Source organism: Camelina sativa, chromosome 5, assembly GCF_000633955.1.
Source record: "Camelina sativa cultivar DH55 chromosome 5, Cs, whole genome shotgun sequence".
In the NCBI taxonomy this organism is placed as follows: Eukaryota; Viridiplantae; Streptophyta; class Magnoliopsida; order Brassicales; family Brassicaceae; genus Camelina; species Camelina sativa.
In genome coordinates this window covers 12,564,325-12,585,905 of record NC_025689.1, presented here as the reverse complement: position 1 = coordinate 12,585,905, position 21,581 = coordinate 12,564,325, and the positions used below count along the sequence as shown (strand labels likewise).

Genomic DNA, 21,581 nt, shown 5'->3' with positions numbered 1-21,581 from the left:
AGGAAGAGCTGTTGCGAAGCGATTAGTCGACGAAAGGCTCTGCATACGTGAGATAGCTTCAGGTGATAACATCTCGGCACGCGTGCGATGATGATCTCCATGATACCTTTAGGAAGTTGTTGAGGAACAGGAGCAAGATTCACTTCTACTTCTTGAGGATTCTCGTTTTGATTCACTTCTTCTTCTTGAGGATTCTTGTTTGGATCACCGCCATTGGAGCCGCCGGGAAGTTCAGAGATTACAACCATCGCTGTGTGTGTGACGTTAGCAGCAACGAATTAACTGAAAGTGATGAGACTAATTCAATTTTTTTCTTTCTACAATAATGTTGTTGTTGTGTATAGTATTTATATTAATGACGTTTAGTTTTTTTTTTTAATTCCAAAAAAAGATAATTTGTTATTAAATCATTTTTCTTCTTCTTAATTAATCAAAGCACTTCCAATTGTTGATATAAAATTTCTTATTTTTGTTTTCAACTATATTAGGAAAGGTGTTTTTTTTTTTTCTTCAAATTTTTTCTTGTAAGACTGGTATCTAATTTTTTGGTATTTTTATTTAGAAATAAATTCAGCAATGGAAAAACAGAAAAAAAAAAAAATTAAGCCAAACGTCACTCAAGTACTGTTTCTCACATTTTGTTTTTTTTTTTTTGTTGATTTTACTTAAATTAGAAACCATGCTTCATCTTTCAAATGGCAAATGACATATTCACCAATTGGAATTGCTTTGAATAATTAATGATTGATTCTGAGAGAACATTTTCCTAATTTGAATATTCGATTCTAAGGATGATGGCAGATTAATAATTCCAGTTTTCTCAATAGAACTCTTTACTCTATTGCATTACAATGTCGATATATAGTAGTCGGTTCGTTAAACAAAAGATACTCTCAACTAAGCAAAATAGCAACATCGAAACTATAGTATGGGAATATCTTTTCTAGAATATTAACTTATGCAGATAAGATACTAATTAATAAGTTGTTTAAATAAAAAATGCTAGCTGTNTTTTAAAAAAAAAAAAAAAAAAAAATGCTAGCTAGTTAACTTGTTATTATTGCCAACGTCCTAAAGATAGTCACACAAAGTCAATATCGTTTTTGCCGTGTGGGGAATAACCAAAAATTTTTTGATACACACAGTATAATATAATACATAATGTTTTTAGTAAGTACATTAATTTTGGTTGATTGTTTTTTCAATTTATATAAATTTCTTTCCAATGCAATTATGGATATAAATTTTGTACTTATGTATCAAATTAATATTAAGATATAAATCTATGTAAAAGGATTTCTCATATAGATAATAATGATAAAATCATTCACACAAAGAAAAAAGAAAAAAAAGGAGAAGTCTGACAAAAAAAAGGCGCCTTTTTTTTTTTTGTTTCTTTGAAATTGGACCCATATATGTATGCTACTGTTTGCAGATCAAAAGCAAAAAGAAAAAAAGAAAAAAAAAAATTATTTCTTCATCCGTTTTTGGGTTTTGGCCACTCTCTCCGTCTCTCGTCGTCCTTTATTGATTTTTTTTTTTCTGCGAAACTCCTTCCTCTCTCTTTCTCTCTCTCACTCTTCAGTTTTTTTTTTGTTCTTCTTCTTCGCTACAGAATCAGGACGATCGGATCGAATCGATGTTTTGATCTCTGTAAGTATTCTCAGTTGATTCCGAGTAATTGTTGTGGTTCTTCCTTTTTTTCCTGTGTGTGTTTCTTTGTTTGTTGCGTTTCAAATTCCATCTTCGAATTGTTTTTTCGGAGATTTTAGGCGGTTTGCTTTTGTTATAGCGTTCTTATTATTATTCTGGGTTATGATTTTTGTTAGTACTGTACAGTCTCGAAAGCTGTATGGATCTTCCGACTAATTTTTGAATTGTTGTTGCGGAAAAGTTGTTGTTTTCTCTCTGGATGATTAATTATTTTAAATCTGAGAAGACTACACAAATTATATTAAAAAAAAAAAAAAAAAAGCGTAAATGCGAAATTTAAATCTGGGAACAACATTGTTTGTTGGTGGATTTGAATGTTTCCTACTCTCTCTCTCTCTCTCTCTCTCCTCTTTTTGATTTTGATTAAAACTAAAGCGTTACTGTTGTTGTTTTTGTTGGATTTTGTTTTTTTTTTTTTACAGAGACGATGAAAAAACAAAAATGTTTAGGCTAAGCAAAGACATTGATTCATCATTCCAAGGTGTTGGAACTAAAAGGTATGTATGGCTTTATTTATTAGATTAGATCCATCATAGACATTTTTATTTTTGTTTCTCTTTATGTTTAAACCTTGTTTGTTTGGGGGGGGTTTTAGTGGCTTGGAGATTTGGTGCGTTTATAATAACCAGCTCGTTTCTATCCCAAAGTCTTCTTTTGGAAAATTCCACTCTGGAAATGCATACCTTGTTCTCAGAGTAAGTAAAGCTGTTTCTTTCACATTCGTGTGACAAGTATATAATTTTGAACCAGTTCTTTTAGGGTAAGCTGTTTCTAACTTTCTATCATGTTGTGTGTGTAGACGGTTTTGCCTAAGGTCGGATCTCCCCAGTATGAAATTCACTATTGGCTAGGAAATGATGCAAATGAGGTTTTTTTTGTTTTGCTTATCTCTGAAATAGCCATCCTCACATTTTTCTTGATTTTAATGGTCTACATTGTATATGACAACTAAAATTGGTGTTTTCCCTTTTATTATCTGAAGGTGGACTCAGTTTTGGCATCTGACAAAGCACTAGAGTTAGATGCAGCACTTGGATGTTGTACAGTGCAATACCGTGAAGTTCAAGGTCAAGAGACAGAGAAGTTTCTCTCTTACTTCAAACCTTGTATTATACCTGTTGAAGGCAAGTATTCTCCAAAAACTGGGTTGGTTGGCGAGACGTACCAAGTCACCTTGCTAAGCTGCAAGGGAGATCATGTTGTTCGTGTTAAAGAGGTAATATGTCTTTGAAGAGAGTCCTGTCCGGTGCATAGTTTATGACGTATCTTATTTATTAATTTGTGTGGACTTGTTATGCTGTATGAGCCTTAACCTGTTTATGCCTGGATAGAGTTGCAGGGTGGGAAATATAGCGAAAACATTTGATGGATTCCCTTTTAAGTTTCTTTTGTTCGAGTCTAGTGTATATTCATTTAATCTGACTTTGATTGTTTTCCCTTGATTTGAATCTACTACATAAGGTGCCTTTTCTTCGGTCATCACTGAACCATGATGATGTGTTCATTCTCGATACTGCATCAAAAGTTTTTCTCTTTGCTGGTTGCAACTCAAGCACTCAGGAAAAAGCTAAATCCCTTGAGGTTGTGCAATATATAAAGGATAACAAGCATGACGGAAGATGTGAGGTGGCCACTATTGGTAAGATTTTTCTCAATTTCAGCTCCTTCTTTGATCGAAAGGACTGAAATAAAAGCAATAACTAATAACTTCTCTGTTTTTTTTTTGTAGAGGATGGAAAATTTTCAGGTGATTCAGATGCTGGTGAATTCTGGTCTTTCTTTGGTGGTTATGCGCCCATTCCCAAGCTTTCATCTTCTACCACCCAAGAACAGACTCAGACTACATGTGCAGAATTGTTCTGGTGAGATGTGGTTTATACACTCGCAACAGTTTTGTTCTTTTTAACATATTGCTGTAATAGCAAAAATTTCTGTGCTTTGAGGAGCTGCTGAGTGCTGGCAAAGACAGACCATTATTAATCAACTAAGAAATCTTTCATGAACAGGATAGATACCCGGGGAAATCTACATCCAACTGGAACAGGTTCTCTGGACAAAGATATGCTTGAAAAGAACAAATGCTACATGCTGGACTGTTACAGTGAAGTATTCGTTTGGATGGGACGAAACACATCACTTACAGAAAGGAAGACATCCATCTCATCCTCAGAAGTAAGTACTACTATTGGTAATATAACATGATTGATATGGAAGCACATTTGTATATGACTCTGGAGTCTTAATCTGTCGCTTCACCTGTGTTTCTCTTAGTTTCTGCCAGAGCATCTGAAAGTCCATTCTTAAAATATGATTTAATTTTGCTGTGCTCTAGGAATTTCTAAGAAAGGAGGGACGCTCAACTAGCACAAGTTTAGTACTTTTAACGGAAGGACTAGAAAATGCTAAATTCAGGTCATTTTTCAATACGTGGCCTCAAATTGTGGAGTCTAGCCTTTACAATGAGGGGCGAGAAAAAGTGGCAGGTCTGTTTCATATTGCTCTGGTTCTTAGAAAATGATACAAAAGTTGCTTAAGAAAACTACTGACATCAGATACTAAAATCACAAACACTTTTATGTAGCGATGTTCAAACAGAAGGGATATGATGTTGATGAGCTTCCTGATGAAGAAGATGAACCTCCCTATGCGAACTGCAGGGGCACTCTGAAGGTACTTCATACCAAAACTGTCACATATCTGACCATATGCTTGATTAATGGGATTCTTTAACTAATTTCAGGTTTGGCGTGTAGATGGTGATGAGGTATCGCTTCTCTCCATTCCGGACCAGACAAAGCTATTCAACGGCGATTGCTATATTGTGCACTATAAATATGATTATAATGAAAGAACAGAACATCTATTATATGTATGGATAGGTTGTGAAAGCATACAGGTACGCAGGCTGTAGTCTTTGTTTTTTTTTTTTTTGTCAATCATTTGTGAGTTGTTCCACTATGAAACTTCATTATGTTTCTTTAACTTCATTGCAGGAAGATAGAGCTGATGCCATAACCAATGCTAGTGCCATTGTTGGTTCAATAAAGGGTGAATCTGTACTGGTTAGTTCCTAGCTCATTTGTTTGCTTTCCTTTTCCTTTTGGCTCAACACTGTAAACCTACTGACCTGTTTCATTCAACATTCTTCATCCAGTGTCATATACATCAGGGAAGCGAACCTTCTCGTTTTTTCCCAATGTTCCAGTCGCTGGTTGTTTTTAAGGGCGGTTTGAGTAGACGGTACAAAACGTTTCTAGCAGAGAAGGCAGACAAAGTGGAAGAAAATAATGAGAACAAGGCTTCTCTTTTCCGTGTTCAAGGAACAAGCCCAAGGAACATGCAAGCAATCCAAGTTGATCGAGTGGGTTCTTTAGTACTTTCTGCATTTCTGATTTGTTAAGGTACATTTCGTAATTTCTTTGGCCATTCACTTATTATTAATCAAATGAAAGTTGCCCCCACGCAGGTAGCAACCTCCTTGAACTCATCCTACTCCTACATTTTACAATATGGAACTTCTGCCTTCACTTGGATTGGAAAACTTTCATCAGAATCTGATCATGATGTTCTTGACAGAATGCTATATTTCCTTGATGTAAGTAACTTTAGCTCTCAGTTGCTGTATACTAAGTCCATGCCATACATTTATTCTGGTTTATTAGGGTTATGCTCAGTATTACTAGCAACAAGCCGACAAGTCTATTTCTTCGTTTCCATCTGCAGACATCTTGTCAACCCGTATACATCAGGGAAGGAAATGAACCAGATACATTTTGGGATTTGCTTGGCGGGAAGTCAGAGTACCCCAAAGAAAAGGAAATGAGAAAACAAATAGAAGAACCACATTTATTTACATGTTCATGCAGTTCAGGTAATGGTAAACATCTTTCAATTTTCTTTCTATCATCTTACATTATTGTTAGTTCTGCCATGGTTCAGCTATAAATTATGCCTAACGTACAACTGGTCCTTGACTTTGGCTCTCTTCTGTTCAGATGTACTCAAGGTACAATTCATATGTGTATTGATGCTATCTTTTTAAGTTTATTAGAGATCAGCTGGGAATACTCTTATCTTATACCCACTCTGTGCGTGAGATTTTCAGGTGAAAGAAATATATAATTTTGTGCAAGACGATTTAACTACTGAAGATGTATTACTGTTGGACTGCCAAAGTGAAGTATATGTTTGGATTGGATTAAACTCAAACATAAAGTCGAAGCAAGAAGCTCTTACTCTTGGTTTGGTAATTTTGCTCTTTATTTGGCCTTCCAAGTGCTATATTTGCTGTTTTTTGGTGGAACTGCAGCATAGACATTATTAAGCAGAGTTAGGCTGATACTTGGTAGAAATGGGATCAAACATCACATGCTTTGATTATTTCCATACTCGGTATTATGAAATATGGCTTCCTTTTTAATATTTTTTAGTCCATCCTACTTGTGAGATTGCAGAAATTCCTAGAGATGGATATTATGGAAGAAGGTTTAACCGTGAGGACTCCTGTATATGTTATCACAGAAGGCCATGAGCCACCATTTTTCACCCGTTTCTTTGAGTGGGTTCCTGAAAAGGCGAACGTAAGATATCTCTTCCCATCTTGATTGAGGTCACCTCAAACAGAGCGTTAGGATATTCCAAAATGTTTTGATAGCATTCTACTGAGTTTCAAAATTTGGGTTTTTGTGTACTTCCACTAATAATATGCATGGAAACATTGCAGATGCAAGGTAATTCATTTGAAAGGAAGCTTGCTAGTCTGAAAGGAAAGAAGACAATCACTAAGGTAAGTCACAGTCAAAAGAACTTGTTTACTTGAGATATGTTACAGTAATGACCTACAAAGCCAATGGACTTCTTGGAATGCAAGAGTAGTCCGACGTTTTTATTGTTATGATCGTAAACAAGCAAAATATAAGAAAGAAAATGTGTTTTGAAGTAGCTACAACATTTGTGCCTTCAGAGATCTAGTGGAAGCCCGTGGAGATCACGCTCGAAGGATAATGCATCACGTGATTTACCAAGTCGACCTGTGAGTTCAAACGGATCAGAGCGAGGAGTATCACCTTGCTCCAGCGAAAAGCTTTCGAGCTTGAGCTCTTCAGAAGACAGGACAAGCAGCAGTAACTCAACTCCAGTTGTTAAAAAGCTTTTCTCAGAATCTCTTTCAGTGGATCCTTCTAGTGATGGTAAGGTTTCATATGTCAACCTCTTCATTGAAGTTCTTAGTTATATGACTCGTAACTCGTAAGTATCAGAAGAGTATCACACAGCTTCGAGATCACTCAATTGATGAAGGCAGTGCAGAAACAATTTCTGATGATTGCACTTAAGTTTGTCTCTAGAATCTAATATCAAAGCAATTTCTGATGCAGGATTGACGAGACAAGAGTCAAGCTCCAACTCAGACATTTCTAAAGAGAATCCACTCAATGGAATCAATCTCGATCTCAGTAGTCTAGAGTCACTTGCATATTCATATGAACAGCTTAGAGTCGATTCTCAGGCGCCAGTGAAAGATATAGATGCAACAAGAAGAGAGGTAAACCCTGCAATTCCATATAGAAAGTTTAGTTCTACTATTATTTACAAACACATGAACACTTCAATGCAATTGTATCTCTCAGGCGTACTTAACAGAGAAAGAGTTCGAAGAGAGATTCGGAATGGCGAAATCTGACTTCTATGCACTTCCAAAATGGAAACAGAATAAACTCAAAATATCTCTTCATCTTTTCTAACAAGCCCTCACCATAGAAGTAAGATCTTTGGAGCAACGTTGTCTTTTTGGGTTTTTACTAAAAATGTAAACTGTAATGTTTTGGTTTATTTTCAATGACCTCTGATTTGATACAACATCACAATACCAAACAAAGAGACACCTAAATAATATTGAGTAAAACTTTTAAAAGATAATAACAATGGCTATGAACTTTGTAAATTCTAATTCCTCATGGACTTCACAGTTAAAACTTAAAAGTCATACTGCAACCAAACGACGTCGTATTGTGGAGTGGCCTGAAGAAGCTCAGACAAAAAAAAAAAAAAGAAAAAACTGAAAAAGGTTCGCCCTTTAGCTTCTTCTTCGTCTGAGCCTTCATAATCCTCATCGAATTCGTCAATTTGACTTGCCAAAAGCTGAAACCTTTGGGTACCCAATGGATCGAAACCAAAGACCCAGAAGCATTATAGATTCATTAGGCGAAGAACTCATCGCAATCCTCACACCTGTCTCGATTTGTATGTTCACCGTTGTTCTTCTAGTCTGTATCCTAAACTCCGACCCTTCTTCTTCCTCCTCCGCATCTTTCTCCTCCATCGCTACCGCAGCTTACTCCGAGAGCGATTCAGATTCCTCATGGGACAAATTCGTAGGTGCCTTTCTGAATTCACTCGTCTTCGTCGCTGCAATCACCGTTGCAACGTTCGTTCTCGTCCTTCTCTTTTACCTCAGATGTGTTAAATTCTTGAAATTTTACATGGGTTTCTCAGCTTTCATCGTTTTAGCGAACTTAGGTGGAGAAATCTTAGTTTTGTTGATCGATCGTTTTAGATTCCCGATTGATTGCATCACGTTTCTGATACTTTTATTCAATTTCTCCGTCGTTGGTGTCTTCGCTGTGTTCATGTCCAAGTTTTCGATTTTGGTCACTCAAGGCTACTTGGTTTGGATTGGTGTTTTGGTTGCTTACTTCTTCACGTTATTGCCTGAGTGGACTACTTGGGTTCTTCTAGTAGCTTTGGCACTTTATGACATTGCTGCTGTGCTTTTACCTGTTGGTCCGTTACGTCTTCTTGTGGAAATGGCTATATCTAGAGACGAAGATATCCCGGCTTTGGTTTACGAAGCACGCCCTGTGATTCGAAATGATTCACGTTTGGTTCAGAGGAGAGTTTGGAGAGAGCGGAGATCAGGCCAGAATGATAACGATGACGTTGAGAACAGGACTAATCGAAATGAAGTAGTAAGGGTGGTTAGATCAGCAGAAGTAGATGAAGAACATGTAGGTTCGAGTGAAAGAGCAGAGATATATGTGCCTTTGATTGATCGAAGACCTGATCAGGCTGAGAATTCAGAGACGTTTCTTGAAGGGATTGGGTTGGGATCATCAGGTGCTATCAAGTTAGGACTTGGGGATTTCATCTTCTATAGTGTTTTGGTTGGAAGAGCTGCGATGTATGATCTGATGACGGTTTACGCTTGTTACTTGGCGATCATAGCCGGTTTGGGGATCACGTTGATGCTATTGTCTGTGTATCAGAAGGCTTTACCAGCTCTTCCTGTATCGATCATGTTAGGAGTTGTGTTTTACTTTTTGGCGCGGTTATTACTTGAAGTTTTTGTTGTGCAATGTTCTTCAAACCTTGTCATGTTTTAAAAAGGGTGCTTTTGATGTAAACTTGTAAGTACAGCTTCATTTGTTTCGTCAAAATAATAGTGTTGGTTTTGATTGATTTATCATTGAACTATGAACCTATGGTAGTGTGCTCCTCCTCGACATGAGTAACCAAGTTTTTTCTGCGACTGTTGCAACCCCGAGGACTAAGGAAGAGTTTGTGGAAGAAGAAGAGGTTTTGGATCATTGGACAGAGTGTTCATTGGGACGGACATGTGTGAAATGTTTAACCATAAATAGTGTTCTTCTTCTACTACTACTACTGCGTGTAACTTGGTGCATCAGACCCTGATATCAAAAGGAATAATCATGTACGATTATGTTTAAAGGATACGGCAGAAACAAATGCATGTACAATAATAACGTAGCAACTAGATAGAATTGTGTTGATACCGTTGATGACTTAGGTTTCTAGGTTTGGAGAGTTGTTGAAGAGAAGAGGCAACACTGGCCAGCCTCTCTTTTTGTCACTCTCAAAAAACAAAGTGACAAAGATTGTGAAACACCGCCATTGATTTACAGCAACAGTAGACACCTAAATTTATTGTCACAACCAAGTGACCAACGCAAAATAAGTCTTTGCAAGCTAGAATGCACTTCAAATTGAAACAATAAAAAGAAGAAGACTTTGCAACACAATTTTTTCCTCAATTTTTATATTATTTTTAATCCAAAATACAACAAGCAAAAAATACAAAATCTGCATGCTAAGAACATCTTCAATGTTTGTCTCTGTATATTATTCTAAAAGGAATATTTCAAATATAGAGATCTCTTAGTAAAAAGTAAAAACAGTGTAGAGGTTTATTGAGGGCGTTTGCAAAAAGACCTTTTTTACTATATTTTTTTTTCAAAAATATCCTCTCTTGTTATATATTTTCAATAATATACAAAATAACTAAGCTCTAAACCATAAACTCCAAATATTAAACTCTATCCCCTCCCAAAACTATATCCTAAATGTAAAATAAAGATCCCAAACCTAAAAAATATGCTATAAGTTAATTTAACTCATTGTAATTGTGTTAAACTATAAGTTAACACATTGTAATTGTGTAAAGGAGAGAGAAAATGAAAATGACAAAAAAGTATTTTTATAGGGGTATCTACAAAAGGGTATTTATAACAATTTCTCTTGATATTTTTTGTTTTATAAACCTTGAAATATTAGTAATATTTTTATCTTTTATAGAGTTTAAATATTATTATTATTTTAAATTTTTATAAACCTTTAATATTACAGATTTGTTTTAAACTTCTTATAAACCTTAAATATTAATGTTATTTTAAAACTTTTTACAAAGTAAATATTATAGAAATTCCCCACAATACCACAATTTCAGTATTTTTCCAAAAATACCACTTCAGTTTTTTTCTAAAGATACAACAAAAATTTTATTTTTCAAAAACATAAACACAAAAAAAAATATTTTTCATTGGATAGAATTTTTTTTAGGTTTGGGTTGACAAATTTGGATTTATGGTGTAGTTTTTAGGGGGTAAGGTTTAGTTATTTATCTGAGTTGTTGCTTCTGTATCAAAAGTACAAACTATTGATAAACTCACTTCATTCTCTTTGACATATAGTTGTTGCTTCTGTATCAAAAGTACAAACTATATATTGATAGTATTTTGAATCTTTGATCATGATATATACTAGTAAGTTGAAGATAAGGAAATTTTTCTACCTAATTCAAATATTTATAAGTATATGATTCTTTCATTTTCATTTGAATTTATATTTAAATTATTATGTAATAAATTTAATTAATAAAAATTTTGATTTTTTCTGCATATGATGTAATTCAAATATTTAAAAAAACACCCGAATGTGGGACCCATATTTTAAAAAAATCTTTATCTTATAGTAAAATCTTACCTATAGCTGATTTTGAAATTTTGGTGACTAATATTAAATGCATTAGCATTCAATGGTAATTGTTTTCAAAATGATGATTTATTTGTGAAAAAATACTGCAAAAATACTAATTTAGATAAACAAAGTAGAAGGATGCATCAATTAAGATGGCAGTGCTCTTCAGAATTAGGCAGATAATTTTCTTTTATTTTCATAATGACAAAGACTTTAAAGTTAAATATTAAAAAAAAAAAACAAAGATTAATCTTAAATTCAGAATCATGTCTCTCATCAGTGACCACTTTCTCTTTATTCTTTTCCTAAATATATAACGAATTACTGATTAATTATATATCCTAGCATAAAAAACGTTTATCTTCTGAAGTATTTTTTTTGGCATGCTAATGATCAATTTCTAAGAGAAAATCAGAAGAAATGGATCTGACAGTTTGATGAAACTCTAGGAAGCTTCATAACAGCATTAGTGATCCTCTGGTACTTGTTATTACCATAGCTGTCTTGTCGGCGATTCACTTTAACACCAACTTTGACAGTTTCAAGACATTTCAAATTTGCCAAGAAATACCTCATCTGTTTCAGCTCTCTAAGAGTTCCTCGATACCCTGAAATATGTAGTATTTTCACTTGACATGTCGATAAACAGCATCCTCCCTCTTCCATCTTCTTCCTCCTCTTAGGGATATTGCAAGGGCAGGCGTCCCCGCACATATTTGTAACTTGGTGCACAAGACCCTGAAAAGGTATATTAAAGCAAAGAAAAGAATAAGCAAATTCATGTACAATAAAAATATTCTCGCAAAGAAAGAGAATTATATGTTGCGTTGATCGAACGAAATTGATGATACCTCGATGGCTAAAGTTTCTAGGTTTGGAGAGTTGTTGAGGAGGAGTGGCACCACTTGCCAGCCTATATCTTTGTGACTCTCAAAAGATAGAGTATGGAGGTTGTAAAACATCGGCATTGTATCACAGCACAAGTGAAACACCTGGATTATAAATACAAAAATGAGACTTTTCAGTTTTCACTTCAAAATTGAAACAATGAATAGAAATAGGAAGAAAACTGACTGACCTCAAGAGTGTCATAAGATAAGTGAAGCGTTTTAACATTGCTTATCCCTGAAAGCAGATCTGTAACATCACCAAAAATATCATCATCCTGGTCGCTCTCATCATCCTCGTCGCTCTCATCGTCCTCGTCGCTCTCATCATCCTCGTCGCTCTCATCATCTTGTTCGCTCTCGTTTCTCTCGTCCTCCTTTACCCATGATCGAATGTTGAGTCTAGCTTCTTCAAGGGAACACAAATCAACCTCATATTTCTCCGCGACAAAACTAGAATAGTCAAGGAACACAAGGCTGGGTGTCTCAAACAAACAACTCTCGTAAGCAACCTCACGGTAATCGGGGAAACTGTGAAAGATGGTCAGTCGTTTGAGGGAAGGAGCACTAGACACGACCCCACTCCAATCCGGGGGATCGTAATCGCCTTCATTGTGTAGGGATAATTCCTCAAGCACAGGGCAACCGGAGATGAAATCCTCATACGTGAAGTCCGTATAGTCATCTGAAAACTCCACTTGAACTAGAGAAAGTGTTTTGAGCGCAGGGAAAAACACGCCTCCAGGAGGGAGACGACCGTCAAGAGAAAACCCATCACATATTGTGAGCTTAACCAATGTGTTGCTCGTGAAGAACTCAGTGTCTATACGATGATCAACGGTCTTCAAGTGAAGTTCCAAGAAGCCGCGCTCCAGGACAGTGCGAATCCAATTGTCCACCCGAGCATCTTCATGCTGAAAGTTACAGTTGAGAGAGAATCTCTTGACGGTGGGGGAATTGCTTAAGAGTGCAAGTGTTCTGTCCACAAAATCACAGAAGTATCGATAGTTACCACTTGCGTCATTCAAATCAAGGTTGTCTACAAGCGCAAGCAGGTTCCTCCACCTCTTTGACAGAACCGCTGTGCAAGCAGCACGATTTGTCCAAAGCAATGACAAGATTTTGCCAAGAATCTCATCGGGTAAACAGCTAATCAAATCTCTAGAACCCATATCTACTCTTTTAGCAGACATATATAGATTATGGTTATAAAGAACCTATCAATAACAAAAAAAAAAATCGATTTAGGGTTAGGGTTACAATAACCCTAGACAAAAAAAAAATCAACAGAATTGAAGGAAAATATCAAATAAGATTCCACCAAAAATCTAGGTCAAACATGCAAGCTTAACTTAAGACGATATGTAGATTACGGTCAGAGATATATAGTAGAAGTAAAAACTTACGATTGGAAAAGGAAACCAAACGAGGAATCCGAAAGCACGAGGAGGCTAACAGGAGGATCGAAGATGAAGTTTTGAGAGAGACGAAGAGCGAGAGAACGCAGCTATTTATACGTAATCAGATTCCTTTTTCTACAAGGCAAAGCCCTAAAAAAGATCAAAATTCCACGTCGACTCTGTATGGCCAACTGTTTTCGTCGAATATCCATCGTCGTCCTCAGCTGCCCCTTGGGGTTTTCGTAAGTTCTCTTTGATAATAAAGAGCACTGATTGATTTGTTTTAAAACCCCAACGTAGCGGAAGGAGAAAAAGGGATTATACATTTTCTTTTTGTAGAAAGTAAAAACTAAAAAATATTGCTTTTTTCATAATGGGTTTTATATATAATAAGTGTGCATGAGGCGAAATAATACAAATTAAAGCCCACCAAAAACTAGTGTTTTTAGACCAAAACTTAAATTAGGAAATTACGTACCATAGTGAACCAAGTGGCAACCATTAGTGATGATATATCATCAAAATCATTTTGGAATTTGCTATTGGATAATAAAATTAAAACTTATGTACAAATTCGAGTAAAATTTTGTACATTCACGTCGTTAGAATAACTTTACAATCTGTGTAGAATTGTGTATGGATACGAATTACCAATACGTGAATGTCTCTACACAATACATATATTTTGAGACAATATATAATATTATAATTACAAGATTATTCCAAAAGATAGAGTCGAACTTAGCTGTAAACAATAATGATACAAAATTACTGGTGGGGATGTATTCTCACTCAAAACCATATTCAAACAATAATGATACAAAATTACTGGTGGGGATGAACAGGGCATTACGGTTTTTTTATGGACGAACCGACACAGTATTCTATAAGATACCTGAAAAAGGGAAGAAAACAGTTAAAGAAAACGACAAACAATTGACGGCAAACTCGTCGATAGTTTAAGTTAGACGAGCTATTTAGTTCATTTGCTCTCTATTCTCGTCTTATTTGACTCGTCTAGTTGAAAATTGTAGCCCAACTTTGACGTGTGTCAGCACAGATTTATAAAGAAAATTTTGATATTCTTCCCACCGAACTAAATCTCTAATTGTAACCGATAAGAACATTAACGAATAAAATGTGATTCTCTTCAATTTCGTGTCTATCTCGGCCTAGAAAAAAGAAAGAAAAAAAACGATTTCGTGTCCATCTATAATATGAGTTGTATTGCAACAATAAAAGGAATTAAGGGTTTGTGTAACGGCAATGGACATCTACTAAAACGAAGATGTAATGAAAATTCTTTTACGTTAATTCTCCAATATCGTTACTTTATGAGTTTTGTTATATTTTCTAATAACTAATTCACAAAAAACCCAACCAAACAAACCTTAATTTTCCAATTTTTAACAATAAAATGAAAAACAAACTACTTATCTACCTATTCATTACCGGAAAAAATGGAATAATATAACCCACCACGAAGAATACTACTATCTTTAGCAATTCCAGGTTACACATAAGTTTTTAAGTTTACTGCTTCAACAAGATTATTCAGTTCTACAAGGCATCACTGTTTAATTAAACTTTCTTTTCTTTTTTTATTAGTTACGAATTAAAAATTCAACAATCTAATCTAACCATTAAATTCCCCCCAACACATACATACATATACCCTCTAGAAGCAATTTCACTAGATGAAAAAAAAAAGAAAGAAAGAATCTTAGTTGACTGCACTAAATATAAAAGATTAACTGCTTAATTTAATTATCTTTCAACAACCATAATTACAGAAACATTCGATCAAAAATAGTAATAGTAATCACTATTCAAACAACCTTCTAGAAGAAAACAAAAACAAACTCAAACGCTACTCGAACTCTTTCTAAAATACACCCGGCCACAAGGGCAACACCGTCATTTCATGTACCTTCAAAAATATGCCCGGTGATTATGCCACACGCTTTATATATGTAGACTCCCCCTTAATAACTGAATCAAATTATCTAACAGAGAAGTCCCAAAAAAAAAGGTTCTCTTTCTCTGATTTTTCGGAGAGTAACAAAAAAAAAAAAAAAAAAAAATTCTCAAAATCGTGAAAGAGTGAGAGAGATAAGAACAAATCTCGATTCCGATCTCTTCTTCGTTCGGAGAGCAGCAATGGCGGCGGCTTCGAATGGGAGCGAGTATTTCGAATTCGACGTCGAGACTGGTAGAGAATCGTTCGCGCGGCCGTCGAACGCTGATACTGTTGAGCAAGATGAAGAGGATCTACGGTGGGCGGCGATCGGGAGGTTACCGTCGCAGAGACATGGTGGTAGTAATCTCGGTACGACGATCCTACGTCGGTCTCAGACGCAGAGTCAGACGACTTCTGGTTACGCCGACGGGAACGTTGTTCAGACGATTGATGTGAAGAAACTAGATCGTGCGGATCGTGAGATGCTTGTTCGTCAAGCTCTTGCGACTAGTGATCAAGATAATTACAAGCTCCTCTCTGCTATTAAAGAACGGCTTGATCGGTGTGTGTGACTCTTCGATTAATTCCTCTGTTTTCTAATTTTAGGATTCTTTTTTTTTTATTATTATTATATTTATTTAAATATTTCTTCTATAGAGCTGGTATGGAGGTTCCAAAAATCGAAGTCCGGTTCGAGAATTTGAATATTGAAGCTGATGTTCAAGCTGGTATTAGAGCTTTGCCTACTTTGGTTAATGTCTCTCGTGATTTCGTTGAGGTTTGTCTTCTGACTATTCCACACAGTTCTCTTTTTTAAAAAAAAAATTAAAAAATTTCTAATTGTGGATTCTGTCTCTGTTGTTTTGCAGCGTTGCTTAAGCAGTTTGATGATTATTAAGCCTAAGAAACACAAGCTGAATATTTTGAAAGATATTAGTGGGATTATTAAACCAGGAAGGATGACTTTATTACTAGGACCACCAGGTTCGGGGAAGTCGACGTTGCTACTTGCTCTAGCAGGGAAACTTGATAAGAGTTTAAAGGTTGGTTAACCCGTGAAGTTATTTACTATGTTCATATATATATATATATATATATATATATATATATATATATATATATCACATGCATCTTATTTTTTGGTATCTGTTACAGTTTTTAATAGTCACATGCATTTGTGTTAAAGGTTTTGTAATTTGATCATACAAAGATTCTGTTTACTTTTTTTTTTCTTTCGGTATTTATGATATATAAACTTTTTAACTTTTTGATTTTATAGAAAACGGGTAACATTACCTACAATGGGGAGAATCTTGATGAGTTCCATGTTAAAAGGACTTCAGCTTATATCAGTCAAACAGATAACCACATTGCTGAACTTACTGTTCGTGAAACGCTTGATTTTGCTGCGAGATGTCAGGGTGCAAATGAAGGATTTGCAGGTTTCTCATTTGGTGTTACTACTCACTCACTATAAAAACTTCTTCATCAAGTCAAATGTTCTTAAACATTTTCTGTTTTGATGTTATAGGTTACATGAAGGATCTAACCCGATTAGAGAAAGAGAGGGGCATACGTCCTTCTTCTGAGATTGACGCTTTTATGAAGGTCAGTGTCATATAGCTCCTATATCATGTTTAATGACCACACAACAAAGCCTGACACTTTCTCTTTGTTANCATATATATATATATATATATATATATATATATATATATATATATATCACATGCATCTTATTTTTTGGTATCTGTTACAGTTTTTAATAGTCACATGCATTTGTGTTAAAGGTTTTGTAATTTGATCATACAAAGATTCTGTTTACTTTTTTTTTTCTTTCGGTATTTATGATATATAAACTTTTTAACTTTTTGATTTTATAGAAAACGGGTAACATTACCTACAATGGGGAGAATCTTGATGAGTTCCATGTTAAAAGGACTTCAGCTTATATCAGTCAAACAGATAACCACATTGCTGAACTTACTGTTCGTGAAACGCTTGATTTTGCTGCGAGATGTCAGGGTGCAAATGAAGGATTTGCAGGTTTCTCATTTGGTGTTACTACTCACTCACTATAAAAACTTCTTCATCAAGTCAAATGTTCTTAAACATTTTCTGTTTTGATGTTATAGGTTACATGAAGGATCTAACCCGATTAGAGAAAGAGAGGGGCATACGTCCTTCTTCTGAGATTGACGCTTTTATGAAGGTCAGTGTCATATAGCTCCTATATCATGTTTAATGACCACACAACAAAGCCTGACACTTTCTCTTTGTTATATAGGCTGCTTCTGTCAAGGGTGAAAAGCATAGTGTTTCCACAGATTATGTGCTTAGAGTGCTTGGTCTTGATGTATGTTCTGATACAATCGTTGGTAATGATATGATGAGAGGTGTTTCAGGAGGTCAAAGGAAAAGAGTAACAACAGGTCTCTTTCACTCTCTTTAACTTTATATCTATCTCACTTAATTATCCACCAGCTCTGTTATGTGCTAAACTGTTGAACCTGACCTATATATAATGCAGGAGAGATGACTGTTGGACCAAGAAAAACGTTGTTCATGGATGAAATATCTACTGGCCTTGATAGCTCAACAACTTTTCAGATTGTGAAATGCATCAGAAACTTTGTCCACCTAATGGATGCAACTGTTCTCATGGCACTTCTTCAGCCTGCACCAGAAACATTTGATCTTTTTGATGACTTAATTCTTCTATCAGAAGGTTACATGGTGTATCAAGGCCCTCGACAAGATGTGGTGGGATTTTTTGAGTCTCTAGGATTCCGTCTCCCACCACGTAAAGGTGTTGCCGATTTTCTCCAAGAGGTATACATCCTAACTCTTTTACAATCTTGTTGTTTATTTCATGCATTTTAGTTTTGGTTATTTACTAAAACATTACATAGATATGATTCAGAGATATAGTTTAGTAGTACAACTTCACATGGTAGCCTAAAAATTTTATTCTCTAATCAAATATAATGTTGGCATTGCAGGTGACTTCCAAAAAGGATCAAGCTCAATACTGGGCAGATCCTTCGAAACCATATCAGTTCATTCCTGTCTCAGACATAGCGGCTGCGTTCCGAAACTCACAATATGGGCATGCTGCGGATTCCAAGCTGGCCACACCATTTGATAAGTCATCAGCGGATCCTTCAGCTTTGTGCAGAACAAAATTTGCCATATCAGGATGGGAAAACCTTAAAGCTTGCTTTGAACGAGAAATACTATTGATCAACCGGCACAGGTTTCTTTACACTTTTAGGACATGCCAGGTAAATATCAATCTACCTATTTTCATTATGCTTGTATCTTTATGCTTGTATGTTTCTGATCTGTAACATTTTGTGTTCCTTAAAGGTTGCATTTGTGGGATTTGTCACAGCCACGGTGTTTTTGAGAACAAGATTACACCCAACAAACGAACAATTTGGCAACGAGTACCTATCTTGCCTTTTCTTCGGACTAGTGCACATGATGTTTAATGGTTTCTCTGAACTGCCTCTCATGATATCGCGTCTCCCGGTTTTCTACAAGCAAAGGGATAACTCGTTTCATCCTGCTTGGTCATGGTCTATAGCCAGCTGGCTGTTGCGTGTGCCTTACTCTATCCTTGAAGCTGTTGTCTGGACTTGTGTGGTATACTACAGTGTGGGACTTGCTCCTTCACCAGGCAGGTTAGTCATTTCTGCGGATATTACCATTTCTCTAATAATACTCTTTTTTACTTATCAATATTTTAGTTTTGTAATCCTTATGAAATTTCTCTATCTGTTTTCTTAGGTTTTTCCGATACATGTTACTCCTCTTCTCGGTGCATCAAATGGCTCTCGGTCTATTTCGTATGATGGCTTCTCTAGCAAGGGATATGGTCATTGCCAATACATTCGGATCCGCAGCAATCTTAATAGTGTTCTTGCTTGGTGGATTCGTTATTCCAAAAGGTTAACTATCACTACTTCTTGCACACAAGAGATTTATTTGTTGATTCGAGTTGCTATATAATAAAACTCTAATCATTTCCTACAGCTGATATCAAACCCTGGTGGGTTTGGGGTTTTTGGGTTTCGCCACTATCCTATGGACAACGTGCCATTGCGGTCAATGAATTCACAGCCACACGGTGGATGACGGTGTGTTCAATAATCTCTTCTTGTAGCTATAATATTACTTACATTAGAATATACAATGCTTAATTATATATACACTTTTAAAATATCATCCAGCCGTCCGCTATATCGGATACTTCCATTGGATTCAACCTTTTGAAGATACGTAGCTTTCCCACAAATGACAATTGGTATTGGGTTGGGATTGCGGTTCTCATTGGTTATGCAGTTCTCTTCAACAACGTAGTCACTCTCGCCTTGGCTTATCTTAACCGTGAGAATCTCTATTGCTAATGATTATTTTTCTAGATATGTGTAGCAGTATTGTGAGGCTTAGTTCTTTTGTTTTTTTCACTTGCAGCTCTAAGAAAAGCTCGAGCAGTTGTCTTAGACGATCCCAATGAAGAAACCAAATATGCTTTAATGTCAGATTCAAATCAAGGAAAAAGTGAGAAAAAGGGAATGATCCTTCCCTTCCAACCATTGACAATGACTTTCCACAATGTCAACTATTATGTTGATATGCCAAAGGTTTAAATTCACTTCTCTGTTTCATTCACTTCTGTAGTATCAGCTCTTGCCTATGGTTACATAAAGACTTTTTCTTTTTAAATTTTTTTTTAGGAAATGCGTTCTCAAGGTGTCCCAGAGACAAGACTACAGCTGTTATCAAATGTGAGCGGAGTCTTTTCACCTGGTGTTCTTACAGCTTTAGTTGGATCAAGTGGTGCGGGGAAAACTACGTTGATGGATGTTCTTGCTGGTCGAAAGACAGGTGGATATATAGAGGGAGATATTAGAATCTCTGGTCATCCAAAAGAACAACGAACGTTTGCTAGGATCTCCGGGTATGTTGAGCAGAACGATATACATTCTCCTCAAGTCACTGTTGAAGAGTCACTATGGTTTTCGGCTAGCCTTCGTCTTCCTAAAGAGATAAGCAAAGAGAAAAAGAAGGTTAATAACTAACTCAGTATGAATTAGTTTTATTACTCCATTTAGTTCAGATTTGGATAATTTCACTAAAAATATGTTTTCATGTTTTTTTAGGAATTTGTGGAAGAAGTAATGAGACTTGTAGAGCTTGATACTCTGAGATACGCTTTAGTAGGGTTACCTGGTACAACAGGACTTTCTACAGAACAGAGGAAACGTCTAACAATTGCGGTTGAGTTAGTAGCAAATCCATCAATTATTTTCATGGATGAACCAACATCTGGACTTGATGCAAGAGCAGCTGCAATTGTGATGAGAACTGTAAGGAACACTGTTGACACTGGAAGAACAGTGGTTTGCACCATTCATCAACCAAGCATTGACATTTTCGAGGCCTTTGACGAGGTTTGCCCTAATAAATTTTCTTGGATTACAAGACTGTTATGAATTGTTGTTATCAATGGATGATCTTAACGTGTGTGCTCTTTTTGATTAACCTCAAAAATACAGCTGCTTCTAATGAAACGCGGGGGACAAGTTATATATGGTGGGAAATTGGGTAAACACTCACAAGTTCTTGTAGATTACTTTCAGGTACTTGTCTTGGCCTTCTCTTCTTCTTTTTTGATCTTTACACTCAGATACTTGTGCCGCAAGTAAAAAATATGACAAACCCTAAACCTCTACAGGGGATTAACGGAGTGCCTGCAATATCAAGTGGTTACAATCCAGCAACTTGGATGCTTGAAGTAACTACGCCTGCTTTGGAAGAGAAATATAACATGGACTTTGCAGATTTATACAAGAATTCTGACCAGTTTAGGTAACTATCACAACACCCATAGCTACATTTTTGAATCTCTTTTAGAAACCACTATCAAAATTTTAAAAATCTAACCACTATGTTGTACAGAGGAGTGGAGACAAACATCAAGCAGCTCAGTGTTCCACCAGAAGGTTCAGAGCCAATAAGCTTTACTTCAAGATATTCACAGAACCAACCATCTCAATTTCTACTCTGCCTCTGGAAACAGAACCTCGTCTACTGGAGAAGTCCAGAGTACAATCTCGTGAGATTGGTCTTCACAACGATTGCTGCGCTTATACTCGGCACAGTCTTCTGGGACATTGGTTCCAAGAGGACTTCCTCTCAGGATTTAATCACTGTAATGGGGGCTCTCTACTCGGCTTGTCTATTTCTTGGAGTTAGTAACGCTTCATCGGTACAACCAGTCGTGTCAATCGAAAGAACGGTTTTTTACAGAGAGAAAGCGGCAGGAATGTATGCTCCAATTCC

At 36.0% G+C, this 21,581-nt stretch overlaps 4 protein-coding genes and 1 pseudogene across 5 annotated transcripts; 3 read left to right on the top strand and 2 right to left on the bottom strand.

Annotated features, from left to right (window-relative positions):
* LOC104789190 overlaps window positions 1-248 on the bottom strand; it is an 809-nt pseudogene extending 561 nt beyond the window's left edge.
* Window positions 1,457-7,569, top strand: LOC104786682 (villin-1). 2 transcript variants are annotated; one of them, XM_010512130.2, is made up of 22 exons: window positions 1,457-1,653; window positions 2,136-2,210; window positions 2,309-2,408; window positions 2,513-2,581; window positions 2,696-2,929; window positions 3,175-3,352; window positions 3,443-3,575; window positions 3,720-3,885; window positions 4,046-4,196; window positions 4,295-4,383; window positions 4,454-4,609; window positions 4,707-4,775; window positions 4,868-5,074; window positions 5,180-5,308; window positions 5,437-5,584; window positions 5,709-5,719; window positions 5,819-5,959; window positions 6,168-6,293; window positions 6,437-6,499; window positions 6,677-6,902; window positions 7,089-7,255; window positions 7,341-7,569. In XM_010512130.2, the coding sequence occupies exons 2-22, from the start codon at window positions 2,155-2,157 to the stop codon at window positions 7,452-7,454; spliced, it is 2,733 nt and encodes a 910-aa protein (XP_010510432.1). In that variant the 5' UTR covers window positions 1,457-1,653; window positions 2,136-2,154; the 3' UTR covers window positions 7,455-7,569. The 2 variants fall into 2 exon arrangements, with proteins under 2 accessions (XP_010510432.1, XP_010510431.1); XM_010512129.2 differs by having other exon boundaries at window positions 5,437-5,590.
* LOC104786681 (presenilin-like protein At2g29900) lies at window positions 7,777-9,180 on the top strand. The gene has a single exon (XM_010512126.2). It carries the CDS (start codon window positions 7,872-7,874, stop codon window positions 9,090-9,092), a length of 1,221 nt encoding a protein of 406 aa, XP_010510428.1. The 5' UTR covers window positions 7,777-7,871; the 3' UTR covers window positions 9,093-9,180.
* On the bottom strand, window positions 11,395-13,084 carry LOC104786680 (F-box/LRR-repeat protein At2g29930-like). Its single transcript, XM_010512125.2, has 4 exons — window positions 12,254-13,084; window positions 12,062-12,166; window positions 11,835-11,975; window positions 11,395-11,721 (listed from the first exon to the last, which is right to left on the bottom strand). The coding sequence occupies exons 1-4, from the start codon at window positions 13,061-13,063 to the stop codon at window positions 11,395-11,397; spliced, it is 1,383 nt and encodes a 460-aa protein (XP_010510427.1). The 5' UTR covers window positions 13,064-13,084.
* LOC104789189 (ABC transporter G family member 31) lies at window positions 15,431-21,494 on the top strand. Its single transcript, XM_019245276.1, has 21 exons — window positions 15,431-15,792; window positions 15,888-16,008; window positions 16,100-16,273; window positions 16,510-16,672; window positions 16,762-16,838; window positions 17,114-17,276; window positions 17,366-17,442; window positions 17,518-17,662; window positions 17,761-18,062; window positions 18,233-18,514; window positions 18,600-18,916; window positions 19,023-19,183; window positions 19,269-19,372; window positions 19,466-19,622; window positions 19,710-19,879; window positions 19,973-20,305; window positions 20,399-20,689; window positions 20,795-20,878; window positions 20,974-21,107; window positions 21,198-21,241; window positions 21,319-21,494. Exons 1-21 carry the CDS (start codon window positions 15,431-15,433, stop codon window positions 21,492-21,494), a joined length of 3,837 nt encoding a protein of 1,278 aa, XP_019100821.1.